The 14,382-nt window shown below is 37.6% G+C and overlaps 1 protein-coding gene across 1 annotated transcript in view; it reads right to left on the bottom strand.

Moving 5' to 3' along the window:
• Positions 1-5,535: 5,535 nt before the first annotated feature.
• LOC148827937 (neurexin-3) overlaps positions 5,536-14,382 on the bottom strand; it is a 379,354-nt gene continuing 370,507 nt past the window's right edge. The window contains exon 20 of the mRNA XM_088924829.1: positions 5,536-7,919. Coding sequence (XP_088780955.1) covers positions 6,994-7,919 — 926 coding nt within the window. The 3' untranslated portion in view covers positions 5,536-6,993. The remainder of the gene's footprint in view (positions 7,920-14,382) is intronic.

Below are 14,382 nucleotides of genomic sequence, written 5' to 3'. Positions count from 1 at the left end.
ATGTTGTCTTTGAGCTCATATACACTCTCGCCTGGTCCTCCTGCCTTCCAAAAGCATGCTGGCAGATCAGCTGTTGCCCATGAATTGTCCCTGTGTGTGTGAGATGTGATGGATCGGTGTAAAATCTAAGGCAAAGTCCTGCCTTGTGTCCTGTGAATGTCATTCCTGGACAGGAGTAAGTATCTTTCCAAGTATTTTTCAGGCATTCATTGGAAAGGTCCTTCTGTCACTGAATGCAAACATGATCTGAAGAGCGCACACAACATCATTGCTTATTTTTTGGAGCTCTATCGACTCTTCAAAATAATCTTAAACTCCAATAAATAACCATTTCAGCAAACACCAATCAGTACTGCAGGGCTCTGCAATACCATCTGGCTCATTTACACCAGTCAGTAATGTATTTTTTCACACTTCACTGCCTCTGCTTTACAGTGCTTTATGGTAGTTTATAACTAGCATAGCAGATCATTAAAGTGAGAAAAAAATCAATTAGGTCAATACTCTTGTTGCGTTTTAAAGACTGTATAATGGTGCTTGGTACAAGGGTGGCTGGTGGTGATTAGCATTGCTGCCTTACAGCTCTGGGGCCCTGGGTTCAAGTCCGGCCCTAGTGCGCTGAGTGAAGTCTTGGATGTGCTCCTTGTGGCTGTGCGGTTTCCTCCAGGTGCTCCAGTTTCCTTCGTCAGTCCAAAGACATGCTGGCAGGTTCATTTCCTTTTGGGAAACTGTTCCTGGTGTGAGTGTGTGAATGTTCATGCGTTCTGATTCACTGCAGATGTACTTCACCCCTCAGTGTAGTAAAGCAGAGTCAGTAATGTGCAAGAAATTAATGTTAACAGAAGTTGAAGAAAATTTACCTTTTACATATTTTACCTAATCAATGTGCTATACATACGTCTCCTTTGTCAAATTATTGTAAAATACAGTGATACTATAAGTCTTTCTTCATTTTACATTTCTGTTCTGCAATATAAAGACATTGAAGTTGACTTTTGTAAAACATGATTTGCACTCACAAGTGCACTCTGAATAAAAAAAAATAATGTTGTAACTTACTGTGAATGAAGTGACTTCTTAATATATTCAAAGACATTTCACAAGCAGCTTATCTTCAACAAATTGAAAACAAAACATTTTATAATGCCTTCCTATAAAAGAGAGTAAATTCTGTGGAAAAAAAGATAACGCAAGGGAATAATTGTGCCAACTACTTTCAGCATTGCTCTAAATATCCCATATCAGCTTTCTCCTGATTCTCCATATTTTCTAAGATGATCTCAGAGCATTGGTCAGAAGTGAGGGATACTGTCTCTTACGATACTAGGATAAGCTGATTGCTGAAACTGATGCTCACATTTTATACAAAACAAAATTGTCAAAAATTCAATTTTGTTTAGCTTACATCTCAATACACAGCCATTTCTCTTTTTGTGCCTCATCAGTTGGTAATTACCATGTATTGATCAGCAGGGCCCTGATTAAGAGCCTCACTCCAGCCCCGGAGCTGTGAAGACTCCACAGGCTGAAGGACCCATCTGCTCCTCGCTCAAGTCACAATGCCACAGAGGGGTCTCTCACTGGCAACACTGCAGACTCGGGGGTGCCTGGCACAGCAGGGGCTGCTGTAGTGCCGAAAGGTGAGGACACCCGATTGCACTGCTGTGGGGAACCCCACTCACAGACCCCCAATATCACTGCTGCTCTGCTCACAGACCCCCAACATCACTCCTGCGGGGAGCCCTGCTCACAGACCCCCACAGACCCCCAACATCACTGTTGCACAGGGAATCTCATTTCTATTCTATTCACAAGGCCCTGATGGCACAAAGGAAAAACAAGAGATTTCTGCACTAGGCCAACCAGCACGGTAAGCCCTTTCACTATCTACTGCCAGCCAGCAGCCACATCACTCTGCAGCTCACCACTGGCAGCTCAGAAGGTGTGAGCCTGGTCAGTACCTGGATGGGAGACTCCTGGGAAAAACGAAGGTTGCTGCTGGAAGAGGTGTTAGTGGGGCCAGCAGGGGGCGCTCAGCCTGTGGTCTGTGTGGGTCCTAATACGGGACACTAAACTGTAAAAAGGTGCCGTTCTTAATGATCTTTAATGATTGTAACTGTAAAGAGGTGCCGTTCTTTAATGATCTGTGGTCATTAAAAATCCCAGGGCGTTTCTTGAAAAGAGTAGGGGTGTAACCCTGGCGTCCTGGCAAAATTTCCCATCAGCCCTTACCAATCATGGCCTCCTAATAATCCCCATCTATGGACTGGCTTCATGACTCTGTTCTCCTTCCCACTGAGTGCTGGAGTGTAGGGAGCATACTGGTGCAGTATGACTGCCGTCACATCATCCAGGTGGGGCTGCACACTGTTTGTGGAGGGGAGTCCCCATTACCTGTAAAGTGCTTTGAGTGGAGTGTCCAGAAAAGCACTATATACTGTAAGTGTAAGGATTTATTGTCTATATTGATTTTTTGAGGTGTGAAATCATACTCTTTTCAGCAATTCTAAAATGTTTTCCATAAGAAGAAATATGAATTCACAATTGTGGTGTTTTTGTTCTAGCTGGTTCTAAGACCTTTCTTTCTAAAATATTTTTAATGTGACTGCTTTGTGTTTAGATTATTTAAGAATGATAAGGATGATATGATTAATAATGAGATTGTCATTCCTTTTAATGGGTGAAGAGCTTTGCTTTTAATTCTGTATTAGTAAATTGGCTTTGAATCCCTCCAAAGTACACACATTTATTGGATAGCAGGAAAAAAGAATGTCTTGACAAGCAAATCCTTGACTGAGATATTTAAAAATTCATACTCAACACTAAGTATGTGAAATGAAAACAGTTTAATGAAGCCAGCTCTAATCTATTTGCATTCTCACAGTGACAGATAAAATATTAATTTATGTTTTGATTGGACTACATTTTGTTTCTGCCTTCTTTGCAAATATCTTCAAATGTTTTAACACCACCCCAATCCCTTTTTCCTTTTAAGGAGAAGGGTCTTGGTAATAGTGATTCTTTCCTGAGACATTACTAAACATTTTTATGTTGAGATTACAATTTCACCTGAATGATTCTGAGCTGAAGTTGTTCTAGGCAGGAGGCTGCACAAATCGTTTCTCTGGAAGTTAAAATATACTCATACATACAGCACCATCATTGCTACTGAAGAAATGACATTGTTTCTTTACTTCTACCAATGTAATGAATTTTTAGTGGGGATCAAAGAGCATTTCAGAGACTCCTGAACATTGATATTATTTTTGAATCCCTGTATGAATTGGATTGGAAGATAGGATAGTGCCACAGAAGTTATGATATTTGCATGGCAGTCAACCAGTCCTTTGCAGAATGGCATGCAGGATTTCACTATGAAATCCTTGCTTGAATAAAACATTTTAATTGGCTTTTCAATTGCAGAGAATCAGAAAATGTTATGTGCATAAAGTGTGGCTTTTCTCCTACTTGAAATGGTAAGGCTGAAAGGTCTGATAATTAACAGGCAGTTAAAAGGAGACACATTCTAGTTTAATTTTCTATGTGAGGAATAGAGAACCCTTGTTGGTCACACCTGTAGGATGGCAGCTTCTATAGAAAGGCTCTGGAATCACTTTAATTAATTGCTTGGTATTTCTTAACCACAAAACAAAAAAAGGATAAATATAGCATTCTTTCTTAGAAAGATGCTTATTCCTGGAAAGAATTGCAGCAGCAAGCAGGAACCTATTTAGGAAGCACAGGACACAAGTTGGAACTAGACCCTGGATGGGACGCCAGTCCTGTGCAGATTCTATAAAAAAAACGATTGTAATACTTACACACGAAACTATACTACAGTCAGTGCTGCAATGCAAAAAAGTTTAAAAATTGAAAGAAAAGTCTTGTACTATTGATTGAATAATAATAAATGTCCCCTTTTCCACATAATGAGAATGATGGGCTAATAAGTGTGAAAATCTGATTTATTTTTTCCTTTGTAAGATGTGTTGAATGATTTTGGTGTCTGATTAAGCTTTGTCAAAAAAGTGTGCACTTTCCCCCTATTTCTTACTGCTCTCTAGTGGAAATTTCTAACTCTTTCTCCCCGTTGATCCAGGTGGGTTCTAACATGAAAAGACCTTGGCCTCCAGTCTCCAAGCTTCTTTGAGTTACAGGCTGTGGGAATACTCATACAGTGTCCCGTTTAGCTGAAGAAAAAACAGCAAATAATATCAAACAGAGAAGAAAAATGAACAACCCAAGGAAAAAAAACAAACACAAGATCACATGTAACATCAATACACACACAAATTTGTACAAACACTAAAGAAATGTGTCTTGCATGTTTACAAAGATGTGTATCCTGTTTGATTAATGGCACATTATTGAAACGCAGGTGCACAGTATATTAGTAAGGCTATAATACCTTGGTAGCATGGCTAATAATTCCAAATTGAGAACTCACGCTCCGGCTGCAAGCAGTTGAGGTATGAGCAAGCATGAGACAAAGAGTTCCCGACTGCAAACACAGATAGTAAAGTATGATGTTTGTACTTTTTGTGTTCTACATTAAATTAATTTTAAAGGAAGTGTAAGCAATCTTTAAGACATGCTTCTGTGCTGTTGATTTAGGCTGTTTGAGAGACAGCAGCGGATTTCTCACTATCACCACTGCAAACAAGCCCACAACCTCTTGAAACTGAGTCACACCCCAGTTGCTTGCTTTGACCACAGGAAAATGATTTGTTGCGGTTGACAGGACAGTGCTGTGCACAACCTGTTGTTGACCACAGACGCCTAAGAAACAAATCAAGATTTCGGCAAAGCGGCAGACTGAAAAGCCGGTGTCTGCAGGTCGATACCATTAGCCTGCGTTTGCATGTGCTTTATCAAAACAGGCCCAAAGAGTTCTGACAGCATGCCACACTTAGGACACATGTCACTAGGCATTTGCTCCAGTGCACTAATGAAAAGTCATATTTAAATACTGTCTGTGGCAAATTGTACAACCCCATCCCCTTATTTGTACCTTTTTCTTAAGCGTATCTTGCATTTTAAAGATAATATTAAACGTACTGGTACCAGCTTTGCACCAGAGTAAATGCTTAATTATTGTAACTTTTCCTACAACGTCTATGCAAAAATGTGCATGCAACGTTATAAACAACAGTAAATTGTACACTAACATTCACAGATTTGGGAAGAACATTTTATTGCTAAGCATATCCTCAAACATGAATGCAAAATAAAGAATGAGTGATTTAAAGCAGTAACAACACAGTAAATCAAAATATATACGTCGACTTAAATTTGGTTAAAAAAGAAAACAAAAACATGTTTAAAGCTCACATACAGTCCGCACATACTGCCATGATTAAAAAAATCAACTTTGTAAATAAGAATACACAAAAAGATAAAACACAAAATGAACTTAATACAATAATAATTAAAAAAAGGAAAATGAAGTCATTTCACAAGAATCCATAACAGTGTAATGCGTTAACAACAGACATTGAGATATAATCACATTACTTTTCATTGGTTTGTCTTAGCCGTGCTGAAACACCATTTTAATTTTTCTTCATTGTTTAGTTTTTTCTTTCAAATAAAAAAATAACACTAAAATAATCGATAACAAGGAAGCCTTGATACAATTAAGAAGAGCATTTTGTATTTGATTGATAACTTCCAGTAGTCAAATATTCATGCGACTTAGAAACATCAGCGAGAAAGATTGGATCTCTAACCTAACAATATTTTCCTCTCTTTACAAAATATGTATATTTTTTTGCTCCAAAGTCTTTCTCCATATCAGATAACAGTTTTGAATCTCCTCATGAAATACATTGAGAAACCAAATGATCAGTCTGTACAATAAAATACTAAAAAATTACAACTTAAATGTTATGTACAATATCTACCTACAAAGTACAACAGCTAGAATGTAATAAAATATGTAAACAAATTTGTTGTTTGACACAGTTGACTGTGACAACAGATAAAATTCACACTTTCACATTAGATTTATTTCTGTTTAAACATCCTTAACAGTGTTATAGAACTGTAGCAGTCTTCCATCGCACATCACAAGATTACTTTGCCACAGCAGCTCAATAGAAAAGAAGAGACGGGGAATGAACTGTCGCACTGAAGGCTTTAAAAGATATACGGGTACAGGCTGAAAAAAACGCACCTGCGACTGGTTTTCTTGTTTCGTTTAAAGAAAAACAAGGAATGTAACTCTGATGACAAATTGTTTGGCCTGCAATATTCGTTCAAGCGAGGTTGAACGCGGTATAGAATTGGATGGCATGCATTACAATCAGGAGTGCGCTTCACTGAGGCCAGAAAGCACAGCACGCCCCCCATGCCTCAGCGTCGGCTTTTAGGTACACTGTACGGCGTACGATTAAAAGTCAAGAGTCAGGCTGAACCGGACAAACAACGCCATAGGATCAACGCTGTCAAACATTGTTACTGGTTCGCTTCATTTAATACAGTGTTTTTTGCACAGAGCAAAAATCATAAGACACCACAATTTCATGATGTAGAAACAATACAAATTTGTTGTTATTGTATGGCGGTAGTCCTTATTTGTTGATGTTTTTTTTTCCCAATGGTCCTTATTTTTTTCTCACCCACTCTTGGAAAGATGCCAGCACTACATGTCGTGTACATGCTCAAAATGGCCAAAATATCTTTACAGGGTTACAAAAAAACAAGGTTTACATCAAGGATCACATTTCTCTAAAAGTCACTTGGGATAATGATGTAGCTGTGAAGGATTCTACACTGATAATTTCTCCAACCAGATAGAAGAATAAGGTCACTAATGTTGCTATTAGCCATCTTGGTTTGCTTGCAATAGTAAGTGTGCTTTATATTACAGTACATTTCATAGTTCACTGGCTCCGTGCACCGCTTGGAGTTTCAGTTCTCGCATTTTTTAATTGCAGCTTCCAACATGGTTAATTTGTATAATATAGTTCTCTCTCTCGTTTTGTTTTTTTTTTACACGTAATATTCTTTGTCCTTGTTTTTTTGTTTCTTGTTGCCACTTTTAGCACTTTGCTGTTTCTCCTTCACGATCGCGCCGTTCGTCTGTGCTGAATTGCTTATGTAATTTCGCGTTTCGTCAACCTGGTACGATCCTTCGTCCCTGTTCCTGTATTTATACATTGCGTACAGGAGAATAAGGATGCACAAAGCAGCTGCAGCAACTATTCCGACGACCATTCCGGTTGTGCTGCTAGATTCACGAACCACCTCTGAGGCCCCCGGAACCTGTTTCATGCCTGGCTCCGTGGGGTGTGCTGTGGGTACATTATGGAACATTGGGGAGGTTATTAATGGGCTCTTCAGCTTTGTGCTGTCTATCTCATAGGCAGTGGGCAATGGAAGCAAGACTATGTCTGGCTGGGGTTTAAGCTCTCGGTTATTCATTTTGCCTGCCGGCAGTTTGGGCACCATTTCGGGCGTGGAAGAAGCTGTGGAACGGATCAGCTCAGGGGATAACGATGTGGCAGTAGTCCTACCAGATTCGAAGGCTTTGTTAGGCCTAAAGTCCTTGGATTCCCACTTAGGTGCGTGAGCTTTGTAGCCACCTTCAAAGGCCGACGTAGACAAGGTCTTATCTGTTACCAAGGAGAAGGTGGTGTAAAAATCTTCATCATCAGTAGGGGGCAGGTTAGAGTCAAAAGCTTCCCCTGAGCCATACCCAGATATCACCAAGCCATCATCATCACAATCATCGCTGCCTTGGTCCGACAAGCAAGGTAACCCCGCCTCAGAAGTCATGGACAGGGAATCTTTGGTGGTCTCAATAATGGTTAGGAGGGGGCGAAAGGTTGGGGGAGGGGTAATGGAAGGTGCACGAGTAGCTATAGGAGGAATTTCTAAGGGATCTTCTACAAGTACAGGGATAACTAATTCACCTCCTAGGAATGAAAGAAAACAGAGAAAGCATGTTAGCACTCAGTAGGACTTCTCTAACAGCACATTTAAAAATTATAAGAATAATGATAACATCAACAACAACAACTATAATAATAATAATAAAAACCAATACAGCGTCAATAAAATCAGAACAAAACAAAACCAAACTGGAAACAATATGAAAAAGAAACGAAACCCTTAGAACAGAATCAAAAGGCTTTCCCAGGCGAAGCAGAGGTGAGCCAACAGTTCCTCCCCACTTCCCACATTCGCTCTGTTGCACGCTGGGCTGTTCCCTTACAAAGGGTGGCTAGCTGGGGCTTTAGAAAAGAAGGACACCCCTCTCACCCGGTGAGTGACACTGAATAATCTCTTAAATGGAAGTAATAAATCTCATTTTGCAGCTAATACAGAGAGTGAGGTGGCTGTCAGATCCCCTCTCTCCTGCCAGAAAACACTCCGGGCCCAACAGCTCCTCACTGCTTGCCTTTTGACTGGCTATATACAGCTACCAAGATGGCAGGAAGTCAGGAAACAGCTCAGTGACAGCTGAATGTTCAGCCTCTGGCAGTGTAAACAAGTCATCTTTCAGGCCAGTTATTGTAATCGCCAAGAAATCTGCACACACATACAGACCCGGTCTTCAGAATAGGTTGAACTGCAGTGTACAAATGAACGATTGAAATAGAAAACAAAGTTTTTAGGATGTACTCCAGGTTTAGACGCTTTCAAGTCCTATTTTCTTCTGTGTTTTTAAACTTTGTCTACGGCATAAAAATATCCTTTTCTTTTTATATCGACATATATACTGTACAATATATCTCATAGTAATAATTGTATCACTAGTCTACTGAATCTACTGAAAACTTTTGAAATGCAAAAATGACTTTTATTTTTAGAACATACACATTCTGACATTCTTAATGTTTTTCCTCCACCAGTGTTCCCACAAAACAAACAAAAAAAACCTCATTAAAAACAAAACAACAGCAACAACAACAAAAAACCCCAATGTTAACTATAAGTTTTCGGGGAGATGCTGTATGATTGCTGTGTTAAAAATTAGACTTGCAAATATTTTAGCTGCTATGCTTGTCTTACAAGTAGCAGTTTATTCTGGGGAAAAGTGCAATGATACATTTGGTAATTATAGACTTGCACGACAAAGTGTCTACATGGTATGTCATAATTACATAGTTAATCCTGTTCAACGTGCAGCGCTTGAAAAGCAAAGAGTGGCAAAATCAACTAAAACCAGCTGTAAGTCGGCAGAGTGCAATAATATTTAAGAATACATTTCAAGGAAAGGAATGTTTTGGGAAAATAATTTTCAGAAAGCATGTCATATGACAAAGAGGTGTTTGGTTTTCTCCTGAATCCCTGCCTTTTAAGTTAAATTGGAACATTCAGGTTGTCACAGAAGCTGTCAAAACCTTTTGCCATGGTACCTGCTCATAAACTGCAAAGGCTGCAAACAGATAGCACTAAAATAAAGCAAATACCAAATCATAATTAAAAGAAAAAAATGCAAACGTACAGTTAAAACATCCTTGAGTACTCACAAACGTACAGCAGACATGACATTATAGAACATTACATTGTAGACATTCACAAACTAAATGCACAGTAAGATTTAATAAATAAAAAAAGACCGAGCAAGTCAGTCTAGAAAATATAAATCAGCTTTCAAAATCATAACAGCCTACTAAAAAAGTTATTGAAGGAAGAAAGCATACCACATAATTTTTGTCAACTTACATCAACAAATTGCCCGCATGATTTTGGCATGAAGAAAAAAAATTTACAAAAGAAAGTTGTGTAAGAATGCTCTTGGACAAGTATAGTTATATTCTTGTAAAAATTGACTTTAGCAATTGCATCTTTTGTTTAATAATATTTTTTGACAAGATGGTACAGGGAGGCAACAACACATACATCCACACCACATAACATGAAAAATAAACTTCACGATCATTCTGTTTTGTTTTTTCTTTTTTTGTCTCTCAAGTATTACAAAAAACTGTACATCTATAACTTTAGTTTTTTTTTCATTAAATATCTACATTCTAATAATTTCAATTAGAGTTTTTGCTTAGTTAATTTTGGAATGAATGGATGACTGTACATATTTTAACACTGCTAAAGAAGAGTGAGGGGAGAGGGGGAGGTGGGGCCTATGAGCACACTGCATAGGAAATGAGAATGATGAGGGTGAATGTGAAAGTCAGTTGCCATTTCCATGTAAAGGCAGTACGAAGCAGTCTGGCGGCATTAGAGCTTTTGGCTGTAAGGAAGGGATGGGGATATACAAACAATGAGCATATACATGCCCATCTACAAAAAATAACACAACTCTAACACTGACAGTCTCACAAACCCTAAACTGCAACTTCTTCGCCATGCAGATTAATCATTCATTAAGAAATGTCTTAATCAAAATAGTATCTTCGAAAACAAAATCAATAGAAAATAGATCAAGCTCGATTCCGATCTGGAACCTCTTCACCAACAGTGATGCAGGCCAAAACTTATTAAGAAACAAAACCCAATTTGGCCTAGTATGACAGAAATTCAAATTGGAAATATAGATTTCAGCTATGCTTTCAAGAGAATTTTCCCATCTTTGTGGATAGAAAAGAGTACCAATTCGTGATGGCAGGCCAGCAAGACACGCGCTGAAGCAGTTCCAAATCGAAAAGAAAAAAGAAAGAAATAGATCCAGAAATAATAAGAAAAAAATCTTCACATCTAATTTTTCAACTTTTTGACAATAATTTTGAACAAAATCAGACAGATCAACAATTAGAAAAATAACAACAAAAATTAGATATAGGTATCGACTACAAAAATAAAACAACAATTTTCCCAAGGGAAGAAAGAACAAAGCAATTTTAGTTTTCCACACACTATTATAGATGAACAACCAGATGCACACACTAAACAGACACACTAAGAGGGACAGTTTTGTAGGTAACTGTCACCTCTTTTATGTGTTTTAAGGACAAAATATCTTTTATTAGTATTTTTAAACATGAAAGGGGCGTGCAGTCTGGATGTACGTCAGAAACAGAAGAAATTGGCTGAGAATGGGTTATTTTTTACTGCAGATGTTAATGCATGCTTCAAGTAAGTTGCATTTAGGGAAAGTAGAAGAACAGAACAGCAAGCTAGGGCCAAGGAGGAGGTTAGCAGGTAGAGAAAGGTTAAAGGTCAGAGGAGTAGTTCTTCCAATGGCTGTAGATCTTGCAAAAAACGAATTAACTAGCGTGAGTCTGACAGGCTTCAGGGCAGCCTTAGAAGATTGACAAGGAGCACAGTTACCAATTGTTGACATAGTCATGCTAAATCAACTAAGAACATTTGCAGTGCATACCCAATACATTGTGTTTTTATCGTTAAATCAAAGTATTGTATTTTAGCTCCATGTCAGAAAGCACCTTCAGAGAATGTTTTTGGTCCGAAACAATGATGATTTTGCTGAACCATGCTGATGCAGGACCCACAGTCTTTGGTTTAACTACTATAAAGAGTACTTTGAGGAATTCCACAAGAGGGCACAAGGTAATTTAATATCAGAATTCAAGGCATTGTTATCTCATATTTCAATTGGGATAAACATAAAAATATAGTTAAATCTGAGACCAGAGGAATTGTTGCAACATTAATTGTATTTTTCCCTGTCTGAACCCTTCTGCTACTGTTTTTAAGAAACATATTTTACCAGTTAAATGTTTTGTTAAGCTTTTTTATCACAATTTTCTTGAAACTAGGTTGTGGCTTCTATTCTGTTTTAAATGGCTATTCTCAATTACAGTGTGTGCAGAAGAACTAGCTGGAAGAGCAGTGAGAATACATCTAGTCTGGATAACTAACAATAACACTTTTTAACAGTAATAGATATAATCATTGTTTTTGAATTTAAGAATACCAAAAATGCTCAGGACACTTGATGTTAACTCTCTTTATTCCAAAGCCCATTCTTCACCAAATTTTTAAGCATAGAAAGCAGCTGAGTTGATAAACAAAAAGGGAAGTCCAATACAATAATTAATTTACACAGGAGAGTAAAGGGCACGCTGTTTTGTAGAACAGCAAGTAAGAAGAATGACATGATGCTTGTTCTTAATAAAAGTTGGTGAAAAGTAAGACTGAGGAGCAGTATTTGTGTACAAATGTGTTCTCAGGGCTTTTTAGTTTATTTAAACAGTTCAATTATAATGGCCTGAGCAGATACAGAGAAATCATTAACTGAGCTTTGTAAAGTTTTATCAATAGCAGCACAAACTGCTAAATTAATTAAGTCAGGCTTAACTGAAATGCAGTTCTGTTTGGAATTGTTGTCTTGTCTGGTTCTTTCCTAGAAACTTATCATTTTCATAGACATTTTTGAGCCATGCATTATGTGTTTTCTCATAATTTTCACTTCATCTGAGTTTACTCCCTGATAAACAGCAGAAGGGTGGACTGGAGGAGTGTAAGATTTCAGATATACCATATAATGTGTGCTACTTACAATGGTTATTTGTTGGACAGTGCTAAAGGTTTCTGAGATTAACTTAGGACACCAGGGCTGCATGTTTAATAGTGAGGAATGTGGTGAGGGTGACTTTTGTAGACTTATAAACACAGGAAAGTTGATTAAAACAGAAGCTATGGTATAGCGATGACAGCACATACCACTGTAGAGCTTTGTACTTGAGATTGCACATACTGTATGTTCAAGGTGTGCAACAGAGTTCTCTATTGATTCCACATACAGTAGAATCAAAATACATATTTTTTTCAAAATCCTTATTTTTAGTTGATACATATTACTTGATGGTCTAATACACTATTGAGACAAGGGGAATTTATGTTTCATTAACTCATTAACACATAAAATGTGCAGGATGCCGATTGGGAAGATAAGCTATACTTTATATAGTATGTGAGACGAGTAAGTAATGTAATTTTAAGACATACAGTACAGTGGTGATCAGGATGGTCAGAATCTATGCAGTATGATTTAAATGTCCTGTGAAGTTAGTCTTAAATTAATTAACATATCCTATCCTACCACCTGTACCTTTTCAATTAAAAAAAAAACATTTGTTTTAAACAAAAACTACCTGTACCTTTTCAATTAAAAAAACAACATTTATTTTTAAACAAAATTTCAGTAGAAGGCTTTATTAATGTTGAAAACGGCTCTCTTGGGTCCTTTCTGAATTGCATCTGTCTGAGGGGGTTCTAATTGCTTGCCTGTCTAAAATCACAGACCGGCTGCTGAACAACGTAAGTCTAAAGAAGAAAAGCCTGAAAAACAAGACAAGCTAAGGACTTTAATAAGACAGCAAGTGTAGACAGCTCATACAGTATCGCTATGTGTTTACCACTGGATTATACAGTTCTTCTTTATTGTTATTTTATAAACTTGAATGAAGTTTAATCTGCTTATTTAAGGTGACTAGCTTGAATTCCAAATGCTGATGTAAAGCAGCAATGTTTGGAGACATGCATCAATGGGTTGTAAACAGTTTTAAATTGCTTAGGCATATACTGTGACTTCTCCATTCTAATTTGTAAATGGCTGTGTTGTGTATACTGCAAATTAAGAGTGCTACTGTTGTTATTTTCTCTGTGACTGTCTTTTACCACACATATGTCCTAGCTGTGCTGCATTTATAACTTGAACAATTTATTTAGTCTTCTGTCATTAAACGGATTAAAAAGGAAATATTTTTGTTATGACATCCAGTTTGTTTAATGGGACATGGTACCATCAGCCAGGATGTCTCGTTCTGTACTGACAGACAGGAAAAGATGCCGTGCTTAGGAACAGTGAAAGTATTGGTAATCAGTAACAAAATGGTTTCAAAACTTTGCACTTATCTAAGAAACAAAAATCAATTTTTATTGCTTAGTTCTCTTCTTACTCTTGTAATGTTAGTAAGCATATGCTCCATTTTCTACCTAATCAAAGACACCAGGGGAGACAAAGTGCATTTCACCAAAATTCTGTAACTATGCCATGTGTATTTTTCACATTGATTAACTGCAGAGTAGTTATAACTAGTGGAGCTCAGAAACAACTGTGTTTTCAACAGCTAAGAGAAGAATAAGATAAACTTGAAATATAACAACAAGTTTATGTAAACTATTCCATAGTAGTATGAATGTGGCTCACTTTAAAAAAGAATAATGTTATTTTAAATACTGTAAAAACTTTTTAAGCATTTTGTAAAGCTCTCATAATTATTAACACATAGAATTATGACTTTTAATTACTATACATAATTAAATTGTGGGGTGAGTAATTATTTCACCACCTGAGCTGGTGGATTAAAGGTGAAACGTCAGGGAGGAAAGACGGCCTTAGACTGTTTAATGTCTTATGTCTCAAGGGTGGTGCCTCCTACAGCCTCCTGCAGTGTCCCTGGTCACTAAGATGGGGCACTGGTTTGCAAATCTGGTCCTCAGGGAGGA

Source organism: Atractosteus spatula, chromosome 9 (genome assembly GCF_055471065.1).
Source record: "Atractosteus spatula isolate fAtrSpa1 chromosome 9, fAtrSpa1.hap1, whole genome shotgun sequence".
Classification (NCBI taxonomy): Eukaryota; Metazoa; Chordata; class Actinopteri; order Semionotiformes; family Lepisosteidae; genus Atractosteus; species Atractosteus spatula.
Note: the sequence above shows the minus strand (reverse complement) of the source record. Positions and strands in the feature narration are given on the sequence as shown.